This window comes from Phalacrocorax aristotelis, chromosome 2 (genome assembly GCF_949628215.1).
Source record: "Phalacrocorax aristotelis chromosome 2, bGulAri2.1, whole genome shotgun sequence".
NCBI lineage: Eukaryota > Metazoa > Chordata > Aves > Suliformes > Phalacrocoracidae > Phalacrocorax > Phalacrocorax aristotelis.
The window spans coordinates 45,065,931-45,084,660 of NC_134277.1; the positions used below are offsets into that span (position 1 = coordinate 45,065,931).

Sequence of the window (18,730 nt, forward strand, 5' to 3'; positions counted from 1 at the left end):
TGTTGATGTGCTGTGATAAGCACAAGTTGCTCAGTCCTTTGGGTGCCAATCAGCGTGGTGCTCAGTGAACTGAGGCTGGAGCTGGGAAATGTAAAGATACCCAAGCTAAGGTGAAGATTCAGGTGAGGGATGAATTACCAACAAAACTTGAACGGGAAGGTTGACTGCACTTGCTGACATCTATTAGAGTGCTTTAGGGGGTTGATAGATGCATTTTGATGCATGGAAGTTGCTAAGTCCATGCAGGATTACATGGAGGATGGAAGCCTGCTAGACACACATGTCTCTGCAGGTGTCATGGGGTGGTATTTAAAATTTGCAATTCCTTAAGAGCAGTGGATTATATTAGGTTTTGGGTTGTGGCACAACCAAACCTCAGGGAAGAATCTGGACTCTTGTATGTTGTCCAGATGGAAAGGTGGGTTCTCATTGCTCATGGTGTAGCACTATCGCTTTTATTACCGTATAACTGCATACTTGCCTTGAAAATCTACAGCAGGAATAAAACAAAAGAGAGCAAGAGAGGCTTTCACTAAAAATAGCTAAGATTTTTCCCCACAAAGGAATTGATAATTTTCTTCTGAGTCTATTATGTTGCAAAGCTTGATCCTCCATTTCATTATCTTGTTTTTATGCCCATGTAACTCTCTTTAAGCATCCAGTGGAATTACATCAGTGTAAAACTGGTATAATGGAGCGAAGAATCCTGCCCATAGTGTACCATAGAATTGCAGTATGAGTTACTGAAGACGTGGTAACCACTCACTTCAGTAGATAAGCTCTTTTCCCCTGCCAATCTCTCTGTGCCTTTTTTGTTTTATAATCAGCCTTTTCCGAATTGCATTTACACAGGTACTCAGGTTTTATTTTGGGGAGTAGTGTGCCTGTTGTAATATGCTATTGATTTTTCAATTTGTGATATTAATATTGTTTTAGTGGGTTAACGCACTTATACAAAGAACAAAATAAAGCTCTTGTTCTTGCACTGTAAGGGTGCTCATTTAAAATGTTCCTGAGGCTTGAGGCCTTCTGGCCATTTGACTAAGATTGTGATGTACTGCATCAGTTTAATATCTGATATCTTGGGGACTATACTGCGCATTTGCTGGCCAATGGGCTCAATATTCAGATAGGTCTTTTTCATCTCAAACATCTGACTCTGTGGCTTATTGCAATAGAAAATTGCTGCCTTGATAACGCTTGGTAATACTCTTACATTATGTGAGCCCCAGGATACTATTTATGAATCTAACTTTTTCAGTACTGCCTGCAGGCATGAGGCATGAGCAAATGGTGTTTATTGCAGTGCAAATAGGGTCTTGCTCTTGTGCAGATTCTGTGTGGAAGCTTGCACATTCCCCCATAGGATGGGAACCATATGGATTTTTTTTTTTATTATTTTTTGGCAGGGAAATAGCGGCCAGACGCTACAGATAATGCAGTCCCCAAATGCAAAGGGAGGGTTGATGTAGGAGGGGAGTATGTGCTTTGTCTGTTAAGCAACAGAAACTGTTCTTAAAGCATTGCCTGTGTGCACCTGATGATATACTGGAAACACGGTTCTTTTTAACATCTCTTAAAAACATTTTCTTTTGAGCCCTTTATAAACCCCTCACCATGAACATTCAGGAACATCTTTTTGCCTCCTAGTGATGAGTTTTCCCTGTGTTTATGGAATCTGGGAATGCTGAAAATGTCTGTTTTTAATACAAGGGCAATGTCCAATTTGCCTTGACTCTGCCACTTGCCTTTCTACGCTTTCTTTTCTAGCACTGCAATTGCAGCTGAGGAGCAGGGACACTGACTCGCACCTGCAAAAAAGTGTATGGGCCAATATAAGGATGCAAACTGCATTTGCAGAAAATGCAGCCGAGCCTTTTAGAGAGCTCTTCTTAGGGCCCACATGTCAACTACCACAAAGCCTACAGCTCTCAAAGTACCATACTGAACATTTTAATGCCAGGAAACTTGGGGGTAGAATTGAACAACATATCTAAAATGAGTCAAAGCCAGTATAATTCATCTGTCTTTCCCCTCCTCTTTCCAATGTATGTATTCTGATGTCTGAGAATCCTGTATTCACTTGTACTTGAAGCATGCATCTTCCACCTCATCTCACTTCTCCCTGAGCCTAAGGGAAGAGGAAAAAAAAAAAAAAAAAAAAAAGGAAAGCCTAAGATTGAATATGGGAATATGACAAGGTCAGCAGCTGCAGGTCGTGCTGGGATGCTGTAAGGTTTACACAAGAGCAGGCCACTCTTGCATTTTTGCTCGTCCTGTTTTTTCTTAGGTCCCCAGCATGTCATTTATGCCAATTACGTATTAGGATATTAGCCTATTTGTATGTAAAGGGAATCTGGGGAGATGCATCCGCGTCCCATGGGTGAGAGCATGTTGAGCCTTCTTTGTGAGCAGGGCCTGCCAGGGTGGTACATGGCTGCAGCACTGTGGCAGGTTGAGCACCCCATGCCTTATGGAGGCTCCACTTGAGCCTGTCCTCAGCAGGGACATCCCTGTCTTCACCATACCACCATACTTTATACATGGCAGAGAGGCCTTCATAATATACTCATTCAGTTCTTGCTCTGTTGAATTCCCTCAAGCAATATCCAAATCCTTTTTTTCTAGATCCCTTTGGACACAAGGGACACAGTGACAGTAAGACAAACCTTTGTCTCTGGGTGTAAGGGATTCCTGATAGAAAAATGTCTGTCCTACACCCTTTCACAATGTTTGACCTACACCCTTTCACAGTGACTCAGATTGTTAAACTTTATTTTTTTTTATAAAAATCGAAATATATGAACTGGATTTTCTCACATTGTCATTTGCTGCGTCAGATTTCCTTCCTTTCTCTTCTCTGATGCTCTGGTGCATGCGTTTTCACAATATAGCTGAGTGTCCTGATAGTATGTTTTATTTGATGCTTACTTGAGAGCATTCCAAACTGCGACAGATAAATGGTGTTGGCAGGGGTGTTGGAAGGGTTGTATTTTTCACATTACCAGAGTGTATATGCTACAAGCTTATGTACTATTCAGATAACTGCATCTCTAAACTGAAACTGAAATGGTTAGCTGTCTGTCAGGTTCTTGGCTTAGTGCACATTTTCTGTAAATTTGGTAACACTTGCTGGGATTTATTGCAGGGTTTATTCCAAAGAGTCAGCATTACTTCCAAATGGAAAGTTGTTTGTCCCTTGCGCTCGTCTTTGTCCGAGCAGTTCATACACAGTATGAGTATGAGTGCAGCATCAGTGCCAGGCTGATGGACAGAATGAGAACAGAATGAAGAAAAATATGTTGAAAGAGTTTTGGTTTCATACTGTCCTTCAGTTCAAGAGGTTTATATGTATTTCTGTTATAGATTCTACCTATAGAGTGAATTCTATCAGTCTGTTTTCATTTGAACATTTCATTGTTGACTCTTTTCATTTGCCACACACAGCATTTCTTAGTTCATTCACTTAGCAACAGCATAGCCAAAGTGATTTCTAGTTAACCTTGGTAAGGGAGAAAACCCCTGTAACAGGGCTTAGATAACATAGGCATCATGCTAACACCATAGATAAACCTTGCTAGTGCCGTAAAAATTGTTTTGCCCACAATGTTGCATGATCTTAATGTTTGATACGAGCAGTGGGATACAAATGCCTCTAAGTTCTCATAATAGGATTTATATAAAATTGGGCAAAGGCACAGTTTTAAAATAGTCTCTGTGTGAGCATTGTAAGGGCAGATAAATGTTCCTAAAATAGCAATATATTTCTATTAAACAAAAATCACTCAGACGCCACCTGCTGCTTTTGGCATTTTAAAATCTTATTTGGAATAGAGAGAACAAATGATTGCTTCTCTGTCTCCCTCTCCTCTCCTAACTTCGAATGTTTCCACCCAACCTTCAAAGACAGCAGCCTGTTTTTCTGAGGCTGTTGGTTGGATGAAGTTGGTGGTTATTAGAGCCTGCTACCAGAATGAATGCATCCAGTCTGAACTAGACTGATTAGTACTAAATCTGGGATGCCAGGGCGATCAGGAAATAAAGCACTTGTTTAAACACCAGTAATGATTTTTTTGTTGTATGGCTCTCATGGAAAGCTACTGTTGATTGCCTCAGTGTGGGTAGAAAAAAAAAAACCAACATAAAAAGACAAGGAGTGTAATCCACTTCACTGTTACACAGAGAGCATATGTGCAAAATCTTCCGTTACTCATAAGATTGGTGCACGCTGTATGAGAAGGATCTGCGTGGGGTTTAAATGGGACCTGAGAACACTGCACAGGCATGTTTCTCTCTCTCAGAGTCCAAAATATCAGTATTTTGACAGCTGTAAGACCACAAACATTCCCTTTTTAAGCAATTTTATTTTTCTGGCTTACAGTTAAAACTGAACAAAGGGCAAATGCAAAGATCTTTACAAGCACACACATATTAAGTACTTACACAATCCACCAGTAGTGATATTTTCCAAGTGATAATTTTATCAATCATCATTAACCCACAGGGAAGGAGAAGAAATATAATGTTTATTACCATCAAGGAAGAGATAGTGCAACTTTTGTTCATAGCATGCAAAAGTGGAAATAAAAACAACTAAATCTGAGATTTTCAGTGCTGCCTGAGGCATTTAGCTCATAATTTGTGATACATTTCACCAGAAGGTGTGTTTTTTTGCTCTCTGCTGAGATGAATATGAAAATTTCAGCGAGAGTTTTTGTAGCCATCCCTTAATGAAATATTTCAGGCATGTGTATGGAATGTGTTATTCTCAGCACTGAAGCATTAAGATTTGAAAAGGAAACAGTACTGCATGTAAAAATGAAATCAGTAATATTGTCTTCGATATCGTGTAAGAAGTTTCCTTTCACTAGCTAGCACTCTGGAAAATCAGCTGTCTTTGCATTTCAGATAATTACTTCTTGTGTCGTGAAGTTCTATATTTGTGCCAGTTGACGTGAAAAAAATATGCTTTGTGTAAATATTCCTCCTCCTTTCCATTTTCAAGATCTGTTCAGTGGAGCCATCACATCTTCTTTATTGTGGTTTTGGAAATAGATGGACATAATTACCTGTGTAGACTCTTTTTGTCTTTGCCCGGGAGGCAGTGCATTAGTTACTCAGAGCCTAGCAGTCGAACGGTTCAAAAAAATCTCGCTTTTGTTCTTCGTTTGCAGATTTTATTCCTCACCGTACAGTATTCCAACAAACCGCATGATTCCACAGACATCAATCACGCCATTCATTGCTGCTTCCCCTGTCTCTACATATCAGGTACGTCAGATTTGCGCTTGTCTACTATGTTTCCCAGTTAATTATGTTTTGGATGTGGATGAAGGCAGAGCGTACACCACAGAAAATTGTGTGAGTGCTTGCACTCTTGAATCACACTTTAAACAAAAGTCTTTCTAGTAGTTTTCAGGTATCATAGGGTTTGAAGTGTTTCCTGCATTCTTTATACTAGCAATGAAAGCCACCATAATTTTTTTCTTATTTCTATCAGCTTCTCTAGTAAAGAGCATTTTGCTTCATTTCCAGTTGACAGCAGCAGAAGCTTATTCTTATTGAAATGTTTTGTCATTTTGGCTCCCCTTCGTTAGCCAAGAGTTTTTTTAAAATGCATTTTTGTATAATTTATGTTGACTGCATCGTATTTTGACCTTTTGACCTCAGCTGTATTTGCTCCAGTAACAGTATCCTTTAAAAGCGCTCATTTTTATCCAATAATCCCTGACAAAGCAAGTTACTTGAGGATAACTGTCCTCATATCCTTCTTTAGTCTCCCACATGTTTTGTCGTTCAGAATTTCTCTTTTCAGAATATCCTTCACAGATATCCACTGGGAAATTATTGCCATGCTCTGGCTTTCTGAGAAGGAAGTCAAAACCAGGTTGTATAGTTTTATTATTAGCCGTTCTCTGGGAACATACCACTTTGCTCTGAAGCTGGTCATTGGCTATACATTTTCCCATTTCAGTTATTTCTGTCCTATAGCATCAGTGCTCTTCCAGTCCTGAGTCCTACCTGAGATAAACTTCCCAAACTTGCAAAGCTGCATGGTGGGTTGTTCTTAATGTTAGGATTGGTCTGGTTTGGGTTTTTTTTTTAGGGGTGGGGTGGGGTGGGTCGGTGGTCAGTGGCGAGGTGGTATGCTACTGCTTACAGGTAATTCTGGGAGGTTGGGCTTACCCTTAATGTGTTTTAAACTTGATCTTCAAAGATAAATGATTCTTGTAATTTTCTTTGACTTTCATATTATTTAATTTTAGATGGCCATGTAACACTTGCCAAACAAAAGTTGTTTTGCTGAGACAAATTGAGTAAATTTCAATAAACGGCAACACCAGTGAATTGTCAGTGCCAGAGACATACGAGTGCAGCTCGCATGCACTTTTCTCAGTAGCAAAGCTGGCTTAAGAGTCATACCTCGTCCCTCTTATTCAGGCCACTGAATTCAGGCCACTCAGCCACTTATTCCCATCACTGCTCCACAGTTTGCAGTTGCTCCCTTCTCCCATCCTGACTTGAACCATTGCATCAATTCATGGTTGATTCATTTGCACCAAAAATATGGATTTTTGTTTCTTTTTAACCTGTATCATTCTCTGTAGATGATTTGCAGTGTAAGCCCAGAGGCATTTGCCCTGGCACAGAGGAGGAACTGCAAGGGTGCAAGAGTGGGAGCAATGAACAGCAGCAAGCTGTGGCAGCTCTAATATATTGTAACTAGTGGGGTTTCACAACAGAAAATTTTGTAGTAACGTGTGTTTGCATGTGTGTGCGCGCTGGTTTTGGTTCTAAAGATGTTTCACGGAACTTGCTTTACAACAAAAAAATCTACTTTGATAAGCTTCAAGTGGTGAGGTACACAAATATACAATTAATTTTCACCACTTGATTCATGAACAAAATCACAGGGCATCTAGAGAATCAGGACTTTGTAGTTTTCTCCTTGTCACCGCTGCTCATGCTCAATCTGAGATGCCACATGCCCATCTCTGTGAGTTTGGGAGTAGCTAGTGAGTTGCCCACTGATGGCTGTAGCATAGCTATATTTTTGTGTTGCGCCCAGACTGATGCAAAAGGAAACTGTGATACCCAGTTCTTGGGGTTGAGTCTGAGTAATGACAGCATGTGGGCCATTCGTGCTTAGCACAAGAGGGAGTTACAGCTCAGAGATGCCACCAGAAATGTGCAAGAACTCTGTAATGCATTTAATTGTTGGTAAAATTGGTATATCTATGGAATCTGTTACATGTCAGTCATAAGGCAGCACAACAACGACAGTCTTTGGTGAGACACACAAAATTCTGGTGGGAACGGACGCCATGATGCCCAAGGTAAGAGCTGATCCCAGGGGCAGGGACATCTTAAGCCAGCTTTGCCATGGAAGCTTTCAATTAGAATAATCTTCAAAAATTCTGTATTAGATCTGCAGTTCTTACTGAAAATGAAATAAATCTTCTGAGATCTCTGAAAATGTTATACCTTTGAAAGTTCATACAGATACTTTTGAAAATAAACTTTGAACATTTTATGTCTCCTGCACTGTCAGTTGGATATGTTCATGATTATATTGATGGATAAAAGCAAACAGTACAAATGAAAAATAGGACAACACAGAATATTGAAGACTGCTTTATGAGATAAAACAGTGTGGCTCATAGAAGTGGTGCAATAGCTCAGACTTCTGACTTTGGTAGTAAACATTATCAATGCCGTTTGAAAGCTTTTTCCTCTGTCAATAACTTCATGAAGCATAAATGAATTCTGCGTTGAGTTGCACGACTTAGGTCTTTTGCCAAAATGAGCTCTGTAGTTGCAATAGAAAGAATATTTTCAAGTAAATCTTTGAGTTCTATTTTAAACTTTTCTGTGCTAATTAAAAGTATTCGATATGCAGGTCCAGAGTACTTCATGGATGCCTCATCCACCATATGTTATGCAACCAACAGTAAGTGGATACTTGCTTATATCCAGCTAAAAGTGCTTATACTGTAGCCTCACTGCTTGTCAGCCACATGAAAGTCCTAGGTCATGTAAGAGCAGCCAGCTGCTCCCTTTGACAAGAGCCCTCTGCTGTAAAGATTCTGCTTCTTTAAGGAGCACCATCTGATTTAGTGAAAAGGGGAGGATGGGTGATATGTTAACTAATTGCATTGATTATAAGAGAATAACGAGCTCTAAAGTGTTGCTTCTGAAGCTTTGCTTCAGGGACTGCAAGATAACTGCATTCCCACATACTTTGAATCGCCAGGATCAACACGTTACCCCTCCCTTATATGCTTATCCATCAAAAAAATCCTTTGTAGTTGTATATACTTTAAAGGATCCTCAATGCCTCAGTAAGGCATTTCAAGTACTGGAAAGGGTAAAGCACAGCTGTCTTACAGAGTCTCTGCCAAAACTGAATCTGCTTTATGATTTGACCAGTCAACTCTTTCTTTTTCTTTTTTTTCCCCTGAGCAAATTGTCACCTTTCATCAATTTATAACTACTACATAAAGCTGCATTATACTTCTACCAACATTCATTAGAAGCAGTGCAGGTGATTTTTTGTTTACCTCACAGAAGAGTTCTGATCCACTTTGCCTAAATATTGACAAAATAACAGAAGGAAACAATATACTGAATCCCACTGTGTACAGATTGCTTTAGTTTCATTTCCTACCTTTGATCAGTTTCTCAGGTATGGATCCACTTACCAGTGTCGTCAATCAAAATTCAAATGTGTACTCCACATAAGCATCAGTACATTTATTTATATGAGGAGCGTAAAACTAATATGAAGGTATATAGTTCAGGATTGGTTTTTACTCACGTTTGTGTTCAAATATTTTGACTTCATAATAGAGTAACCTCTGATGGGAGTTAGCTGTACAGCAACGTGGATATAATTATACTACTACCCATTCAGTAGCACAGGACTCTCATCCCAATCTGAAGCTCCCTTCCACATCCCTCAACTCTTTGGAGACAAGTTCCTAAGTTCTGAGTATTTTGGTGTGAAATTGGATGTATTTACCGCTTGGTAAAGGGCTGCAAAGAGAAATATAACTTTTATAGTGGGTAGCACCCTCAGTATGCCCAGTTAGATTTGTGTTCATTGCCAGCCGGAGAATTGTGTCAATGAAAGGATGTGTGCTTGTAAGAGGAAAAGCAGAGGGACGGTGGATAAGTGGTGTAACATTTCGGTTCCAGTGTCTTTGCCATTGTGAGTTACCTCCACATGTTGTCTGTAGCAATCCCAGTCTCTTCACTGAAAGATTTTTTTCTATGTGTTTCCCAAGATTATCTTCTTAAATAAATGGGCATGAGGCATTTAGTATTAAAGAATTATAAAAGCAAAAAGGCAGAACTACCATTCCCCAGGTTTCATTCAGAGATGAATTCTTTATTAGAAATGTCTGAAAAGTTGTCAGAGAATTACTACACAGAGCACTCAAGAGGCATCAGAATTAATGGCCTGTTTTGAAAGAAAATAGAGTCTGCGTCCATTGTAAGTTTGCTGTAGTTTCATGCCTAGCTATAGACTCTATTCTAGGCACCTCCGTAGCTTGAAGAAAAAATGAAGAAAAGATTATTATAAAGTTGGCAGAATTTAAGACATGAGTTTTGGTAACCCTGTGAGCTTATGAAACTGGGAACTTTGTAATTTGGTTAGCTTTTTGTTTCTTCTTGTAACTTAGTTTGCCATGTTATTGCCTAAATTGCCACCACTTTACTTCATAATATTTTATGAGACGATTGATTGTGGTGCGTGATGTCCCACTGGAAACCAGCGTAGATAAATATTACATTCCCCTTGCCCCAGGAAGGAGAACATTTTGTTAAGCCTCTATTATTCTTTGCGAGTAGAGATGAACTCTTACAGGAAGCACAGTTTGAATTGCTCAAATGCTGGTGGTTAGTTCTTTGTTTTGATTATAAGCATCCACTAAATCATGTTACTGGATGATTAGCTTTTCATTTCCGACAGAAAGTCCTACTTGATATTTATTTATAATTTAACACCATATAGCGTCTTTCATGACACAAAAATAGGCAGGAGCGTGCTGTAGAGGAGACAAAGGAGGTTTTTCGTTCAGCTCGCTGCGCACAGATAGGACAGTTTTCGCCCAGGCTGGCAAGCCTGACGACAGGAGGGAAGAGGCTGTGCCGCACAGCGCTACCACCCTGTGCCTGCCTGCTTCTGCTCTGCCTGCCCATCTCGTCTCCTTTGCCACCTGCCTGCCCACTCATTTAAAAATCATGCTGTTTCTTCAGTGATATCCCCTGCAATAGGTTGGCCTGCCGGAGATGTTGCTCCTTAATTTCCCTTTATATATCGATTTCAGCCACCTTTTCCTGATGTGTGCATTCTGTATCCGTTTACTTGGTGGATTAAAAATACCCATGATAGTAAAAGATTGTATCTCCAATTCCTTCCATAGCTTTTTAACTACAGCCAGATAAACCTCTGACCCTAATAGATGGCAATAACATTTATACTAACTGCAAAATATTTGTGTACATTGCTTTCCATTCCCCAAGCTTGATTGTTTTCGTACATCTGTGATCTCCTTAAAAGCAGATAACAACCAAAATGACATTCTGTGAGAAAAAACAGTCTGAAATTTTTTTTCCTAATGGGAGAAAGTCAGATGGGCAGTCAAGGACTCTGCAGGTATATCATCATTTACTCATTTTCCCTGTAACTTTTAACCTTGATATCGTAGGCTGACGCCAGTGAGCAACTGCAAATACAACTTTAAAAGGGTTTTTATTTTTTGTTACAAGTGATTTTTGCTAGCCTATACTAAAAGCCATGGAAAATTAGTATCAAATAGATTGAGGTAGCATTGCTATTTCAGAATAAATAGTATTAAAAATATTCTTCTGCTGGCATAGTAGGGTCACATGTGAAAACCGCCCACATCTTTGTGCTTGCACAACCTTCAGGGTTTTGGAAAACCGGATTCATCATGTGAACATGATGCAAAATTTACCTTGAGGCTCATGTGTGACTCAGAGACTTTTGGAAAATGTACCCTTTGTAAATGGAGCCTTCACCGCTTTTTGACCATTTTGAGTGCACTGTGTCTGAGTAAGACTGCCTCAAATTTGCCAGTTTTGTTGCCATGCCACGTGCTCTGGTCCCTATCCCTAGGTGTAATGGAAGACAAGCTCCAGAAGAGTTATGGTAGTTGGGGTTGGACTCATACTGGCATAATATTTAATGCACTGGTGACAATCTGGGCTCCGTTTAGTTAACTATAGCTTTCAAAGTACAGTGCTCACTCATCCCTACTTGAAACAAGTCTTGTATTTCATTACTGCCTCAGGATAAGGGTAGATGGATAGCGATGACAGAATCAAAACATAAATGGGATAAGAGTTATTCTGGGGATTTATAACATTTGCCATATTAGTGTGTTTTTCCTGTAGTCCCCGAAGGCTGTTTGACGGTTCAGGGAAAACTTTGAAAAACATGTTGTTTAAAGTCAATTCACATATAGATAGTCTTCATTTTTATTAACGATGACACTTGTGTAAAACTTTGGTTTGTAATCTTTACTACAAATAATACATGTAGTAGCGCTCTAAAGGCAAATTTTTTTAGCGAACCAACAGAGATGCTCTACCCTAGTACTGTATGTGGACACTGGTTTTACAATTACCATCTTTTATTTGCAAGTAAAACTGTGTGACCGTAAGTAATCACTATGTATGCACAGATAGATGTTCTTGTCAGTCTGGAATAGTTTCTGCATAATAGCTGCAGAAGGAATATGCCAGTGGCAGCATGAAGGGTGCAAGCAGAGCAGCAAATGGAAAAACCTACTATTGATAATGATAAAGTGTGTTTGGGAGAACTTCTTTGCTGGACATTTCTCAAGCCCTTACAGCCCTTTTAGAAAGGTCAATGTCTTAACAAACGCCCTTATTATTTTCTTCTGTCTTCCTTCCTCTGGCCCATGGCTGAATGTAATCTGTCTGTCTTTAAAAGCAACAACAAAAACGTTTCTTATTTCATAAGCAGTGTAAAACCCCTACTTTGGTGAGAAGCGAGGCTGAGTAAGGACTCCAGATTCTTGCCTTTTGATTGTTGAGCATGAATGTAGCGTAAAAAGTACAAACTGTCCAACTGAAATATATCAGTTTTCATTTTCTCACTAGTGACTCTGTTGTTTTGGATAATACCCAAAATACCACAGCAGTTTCAGTGTTTTGATTCCTACACTCTCGAACAAAGAAGTTCCTTGTGCTACATTCAGTGTCCCTCTCCCGAGACGGCTTTCTTTACTGCCCGGTTGTTGCTCTACCTTTTTACAAATAGAGCCGGGAGTCCATCTTGCATTTGCCTGTTTGACTGTAAGGGAACAAAGTATGTCCTCTGCAGACAGTTGAGTCCTGCCTCCAAGATGAAATGTGAGAGTACGGCTAGCTGGTATGAAAAGTAAACAGGAAATAATCCTTAGAAATTGGAATCTCCAGCTAGTCTTTTAACTTTTAGCTGTGTATTTTTAAGAGATCCTTTGAACATGAACTTACTTGAACTTTTAAGGCTAAAGAGTTTAGAGGTTGAAATAACTAACCAAATACCAATGCCAAAGTTCTGCTGAACAATTTTAATTCCAGTGTTTCCTGAGGCAGAAAATCAAGGACTGCCAATTCTATAACTTTGATAATCAAGACAGTAATTAGCAATGTTCCTTTGGGACAGGCAGGCTCGCATGAGGTCATTGCTGCCTGTCTCTCACCCAGCACCCGCTGTATATAGGTGCTGTCTCAGTGCTACTAAATGGGTAATTTCAGACTCAGCTGAGCACGCACTTACTGACCCTCGTTTGTGCCAGGTGCTGTTGTGTTGAGGAGAGTACCCAGACCAGAAAAGCAGCACCCAAGCTCAACCTACTCACCCCTCTAAAAGGAAAGAGGTGTAGACAGTTCACCCAAGTTACATCTTGTACTCAGGTGTAGGGGTTTGCATGTTTGATTATACAGCTCTTCTGGAATCATATCAAAGTGCTGCTGCAGTCATTTATTCTGCTGTTGTAGAAATTAATACGAATTAATATGAATGCCAGGAAAAGATATCTCCAAGTTAGATTTTCAGCCCCTTTTTGACACTCTGCTAGAGCCCCCTAGTGAAACTGGTCTTTTTTTTTGTGATGGCAGCAAGACACACCGCATATGGTTTCACTTAGAAAGCATGGACAGGAGAACCACAAGCGTTTCCACTAGACAAGCCCTTGCATTTGAGGAACTTGTGCTTTGCTGGTTTATGCTAAAAAGGCTTAAGAGTTCTAGTAAACATTTGTCTTCTTTCAAATATTCTACAGATAGTGTGAATACTAAATGGATAAACCTTCAGTCTAGGATTTTTTTAAAGACACTTACATTAGTGGAAAAACCATATTTTTTTTTCAAACAAATCTATAAACATAAATGGAAAAGATATTTGGAAAAGAAGGCAGCTGACACTAAATTTGAAAGGTACCCCAGAGATTTTGAAGCCAGGAAATTCTCGTTGAGGTTATGGAATATTGATTTCTTTTTAACAGAAAAGATGCAACCTTAACCATCAGCCTTCATTGTCAAGAAAAATCTTAACACAACAGCTGTTAAAAGCAGTAAGTTTTATCAAAGGGACCTATTTTTTTAAAAAGATAGTTATTAATCAATAGACATTAGAGTACCTTCTGTGGAAGAATGTAGTGCATTTTAAGAAAAAATCAATCTCTAATTTTGTACAAAGCCTGCAGTCTGTTTTAACTTATCCAACTTCATGTACATCAACTAAGACTGAAGATGACTACTAGTTTATTTATTTCATATAATATATGTAATGTCTCTGGTTGCATGTAGATTTGCATTTATGTCACGTTTTAAATTTACACCAAGTCAAAAACCTAAACACAAACTGTAAGGTTCATATATCATGTTTGCCATTGTGAGCAAAAATGCCTCATTTGTTTAGCACTGGTCAAGTTATTGTCCAGGTGGTGGATTTATAAGTAGGCAGAATGTGACAGGATCAGGAGAGAGCGATGGACTGCATAAGCACATGGTATTAATTATAGGCCAAGAGTTAGATTAATGAGTGTGCGGAAAGTAATGGGCTCAGTAGAGTGGTGAATTAGGTAAGCATGTGATATAAATGTGTCAGATGATTTTCAGTTTAGCTCACCAAATATTTTGCCATGTGTGTTGCATTATGGTTACGCGTGCGTATGTGTGCTGTGAACTAGAGAGGCATGTGATACGTGTGTATTAGAGCCCTCTCAAATTTATCCTCCATCATGGACCATCTTTTATTTTTTGCCTGGTAATGTCCATTGTATTACAAATGATGCTAACAATCTCTGCAGTGAGAGCTTTGCTACGCTGGCTTAAGCAAATCAGACGATATGCATGTAGTAAGCGGGACACAAGCCCTCTTGCAACACAGATTGTCATATAGTGCAACTGCCGAATGTGTGAGGGTGGAAAGGAAAGGCAACAATTTTCGCCTGCCAAAAGCAGCAAAAAGCTTTGAATAAGCTCTGAGAGCACAGAGGTTTCACACTAGTTGGTGACAAGGCTGGGAATGATCTACTGTGGGTGCCTGCTGCACACTCTGGTGGGTCCCTTTCCCATGATGGAGATGTGGTTCTCATTTCCATAGTGTCGTTAAGGGTAGAGGATGTTGCTGCAGGACACTTCTCCAGCAGAAACGGACCTGGATCTCCTTTCAGCTTCCCAAACCCCGTCCTGCACTGCAGAAATTTTCTTTATGTATGAGGCACTAGGCAACTTTAGACAAGGGAACCCAGAAGAGTGTTATTGAGGAACAGCTGTGTTACACAACTAGAGTAATGCCGGGGCAGCGCTGTAACTCTGATGACTCCAAAATAAGAATTATAAAGGTTGGCACAACCTGTCAAAATTGTAAATGTGAATTCCTGCTAGTGAAGGATCAAGTCAAGTTTTAGGCTATTGACAGGATTTCCTTTTATATACAGCTGAGTAGGACGGGGGTTATGTAAGAATCAAGGTGTAAACTGCAAAGTTAATGATTATATTATTTTTTTTAAAATATGGTATTCCTATGGGATTTTGTCCCAGAGGATTCAAGTGTTATTGGAAGCAAATTCCAAATGGAAATCATGCATACTTGTTCAGTTATAAATGTAGCATAAAGCTATATTCATCCTTGCCAGAGCGCCTTTTTGACCTGAGCCTGCCTTTCCTCACACTGGTTTCAAAGAATGCACATAGATTTCGAGCACTTAGTGACAGGTACTTCTTCTTCTGCCACTGATCTGTTGTGGGACCTTGAAGAAAACACCTCTCTTCTCAGCCTCAGTTTCTCATTTTTCTTTTTTTTTAATCTCATCTATTTACATTATTAAACTGCCATACCACTAAATAGCTTTTACTAGATGTTTGTGAAAAGTGTGGTGGAACAAGGGCCCGTCTTGACTGGTGCCTCTAAACACAGCCTCACAATGATACTATTAAAGTTTAGGGGTTTTCTGTTAAATATTAAAATAAGCCTGTCCTATTTACAAAGGGAATTACTGGATCTGATTTTTACCAGTATAAATCAAGAGTTAACTTTGTTTAAGAAAATTGAATTGAATAGGTGTGAAACAGTGAGAATGAGAAGAGAATCACGCCTGCAGCAATAAGTTGATGAAGGAGACTGTGGCACCTTCTTAATCCTTAGACCAAAAGCACTTCCATAAATTACCATTATGTTATGCAATTGTATTCAAGGACCAATTTACATAAGTAGGGGAAACTAACTAATCTATATATTACTTATGATTACATCATGATTTATCTAGTGCAGGAGTTGCATAAAAATTATAATTATGTACTCAGAGGACTTAGTGACCAGTTTATAACACCCAGGATTCCTTCTGTATCCAGGAGCCATGCTATATAATCCCTTCCAAAACCTGATTAAATAGTTTGATTTTTTGCCTCTTGATAATCCTATTGGGAGGCTTGTTTCAGAACACCTTTGCTCTGAGGCTTAGCCCTGCATTTTTAATTTCCAGCCTACAGGTACTCCTATTTATTTTACATCCATCTGTTCTTGGTCAAACATTCTGCCCTACCTTCAGTAGCTCTCCTTCCTTCTGGATGTTCACCACATTAATTTATAGGCAAAAATCTTCCATGCATTTTCATTTTCTAGGCTAACTATGTCAACATCACTATGCGATTGCAGTAACTTAGGGATTTTGTACCTCTGGCTGTGACAATGACCCTTCTTTGGATGTGCTCCACTTTGAATTCATTTTTCTGGGACAGCCAGTGCTCACAGTATTCCAATCTTTTGTACAATAGCATTAATACTTCCTTCTCTTCGCTGGGAGTACTTTGCTGCATTGTCAAATAACATCTTTCTTTCCTTGTGCACATGACCTTTAGTAATGCAGACATCCTGTAATTGACTGATATGCCTAGGTTTTCTCCTTTTTCCAGGTTTCTAGCAAATGCTTCTACGTTATAAAGGAAACCACATATTAGCCTAATTGTCTTAACGAATTTGCATCTTGCTCTGTTTAATCTAGTCCTTCTTGTATTGTAGTTCAATCTGCCACTTTACTGAATGTGCCTCACAACTTTATAATTTCCCCAAATCTTATTATTCAAGGGCATTATTGAAAATATTGGATGAGAACAGTTCTTATGGAGATTTTAGTGACTCTCCCAATGAAGCAGTACAGCTTGTCTTTTAGCACAACCTGTTGTCATTTCCTCTTTAGTTCATTCTTTATCATCCCCAAAGTTTAGTAATTTCTGGTGTAGCACTGCCTGAAATACTTTATTGACCTTCAGAGAGCTTAGATCTGCTGCATGTCCTTTGTCTAGAAAATAGGTCATTTTATTTTAAAAAAATGAGGTTAGGTAGCTCTATCTTTGGTTTATCTGTGTTCTATCTTCATTAATATCCTTTAGTCCTGGCCACTGAACCTGTGCTTACGTGTGCCAGCTGTTCCATTGCTCTGCAGTAGAGATGATCCAGTCCTGGTTCCTCATTTCACTTGCACCCACCGCTTGAGTTCAGTGACTTCTCTGGTTTTTCATCTCATTTGGCTGTATTCATTCCTCTTCCCAAACTCTCATTCTCAGAAAGCTGCCTCTGCTGTCTGATGGCTCATGTAGGAAATTGAGGCAGTGCCCTTATCCTGTTGAGGCTACTTCTGAAGTACCTTTAATGTGTACCCCCATCCTCACTGCATGGGGAGCCCAGCTCTGGGTTCTGTCCTTGTTTTTCATTTATCTATGTGAAAAAAACTTTTGTTAGGTGTTTGAATATCATTTGCAAACTCTCAGATAGACTTTCAGCAAATCTCAGTTCTGGCCTCTATATGTAGCTTCTTTTGTCTTCTTCCCTCTGTGTTCATTCCTGATATACTTATTGAGGTGCCTGACTAAGTGGCTGACTTACCTCCTTGACTGTAACTGGAGAAGCATCTTAATAACATAATTATTTTTAAACTAGTTTTGCAGAGACAGTGCTAACATGTTTTTTTATATCAGTATATAAATGTACACTGTGATCTGACATCCTGGAAGTTTGAAACATCCAAGATATCATAAGTAATAGCTTATTATTGAATATAGTCAGGTCTAACAGTATTTGCCATTCATTTTTTACTCTATTAGATAACATGCTTTCTTTTCAGTTCAAATGTCTTTATAAAGAATGTGATATTGACCAAAGCTTTGCAGTACAGAAGCAAATCTAGATCAAATCATGTGTATCTTTCCTAAAAAGATTTCAGTCCCACTGAAGTGAATTGGAGTAATTGCTTAATTACAGTTTTCAGGCTGTAACCTTGTGGCCTTGTTTTCCTCTCAAACTGGTGTAAATTAGGAATAAATCCATTCTAAGTCCATGCATTCAACAGTGCATGCCAAAAAGCTTCCTGTTATGAATCAATGATATCTGCAACATTGTTGAGAGCATGGTTTCAACCTCTTTCTTACATGATTGCAAAAGCAAATAGTGAAATATAATAGTATAAACACAGAACATTCTTTGACTGTTTCATACTGGATTGATGAAGAATGAGTTGTGTAACACAGTGACAGATCAACAGAGTCTGAAGAATTTTGAAGGAGTGCCAAGTTGTTATTTAGTGAAACCACTGAATGGTTATTTTTTGGACTACCTGCCAAAGAGAGATGCACTTCCAGCAGGGCTGGTTTTCTTATCAAATGGTCTATTGTTAAAAGGAAGGTGGAAATTAAGGGTTGAAATTTCACTTCTTTTATCCGTGGTTTAACTGCAATTTGTTGTTTTATTACTACAGCCTTGAGCCCACCTAGTTAAAGGATGTCTGCTGAACAGCCTTCCCACTCCATGCCTTTTAAATAAGTTACCTGGGAGGTTTTGTAACATCACTGCAGCCCTTGTTGCCCAGGAGAGCCCCTGTCTCTACATCCATCCCAAATCCCAGGTGTAGCCCCTCACCATTGTGCTTTTCAGAGCGAGCAGTCGAGTGGAAGTTACCTTTTCTCTATGCACCACAAACCACACACACATCCCAAAGCAGGAAGACAATTGGATTCCTCATTATCAGATGTCTACTTCTGCCTCCTAAAAAGCTGTATAACTCACAGAGAAAAAACATGTGCAGAGTCCTCATCCAGGGCTCAGTCCAGGATAATTTGGATGATTTCTTCAGCTCCAAGCTGAGGGTCACAGGGCTGACACCCTGCTACTGATCTCCGTGGTGGGACAAGA

At 39.3% G+C, this 18,730-nt stretch overlaps 1 protein-coding gene across 8 annotated transcripts in view; it reads left to right on the forward strand.

Moving 5' to 3' along the window:
* The window catches only part of RBMS3 (RNA binding motif single stranded interacting protein 3), a 728,945-nt gene that overhangs the window by 650,990 nt on the left and 59,225 nt on the right, over positions 1–18,730 (forward strand). For all 8 annotated transcript variants that reach the window (XM_075083285.1, XM_075083286.1, XM_075083287.1 and 5 more), the window contains 2 exons: positions 5,175–5,271; positions 7,901–7,951. In XM_075083285.1, the coding sequence (XP_074939386.1) occupies positions 5,175–5,271; positions 7,901–7,951 (148 nt within the window). The remainder of the gene's footprint in view (positions 1–5,174; positions 5,272–7,900; positions 7,952–18,730) is intronic.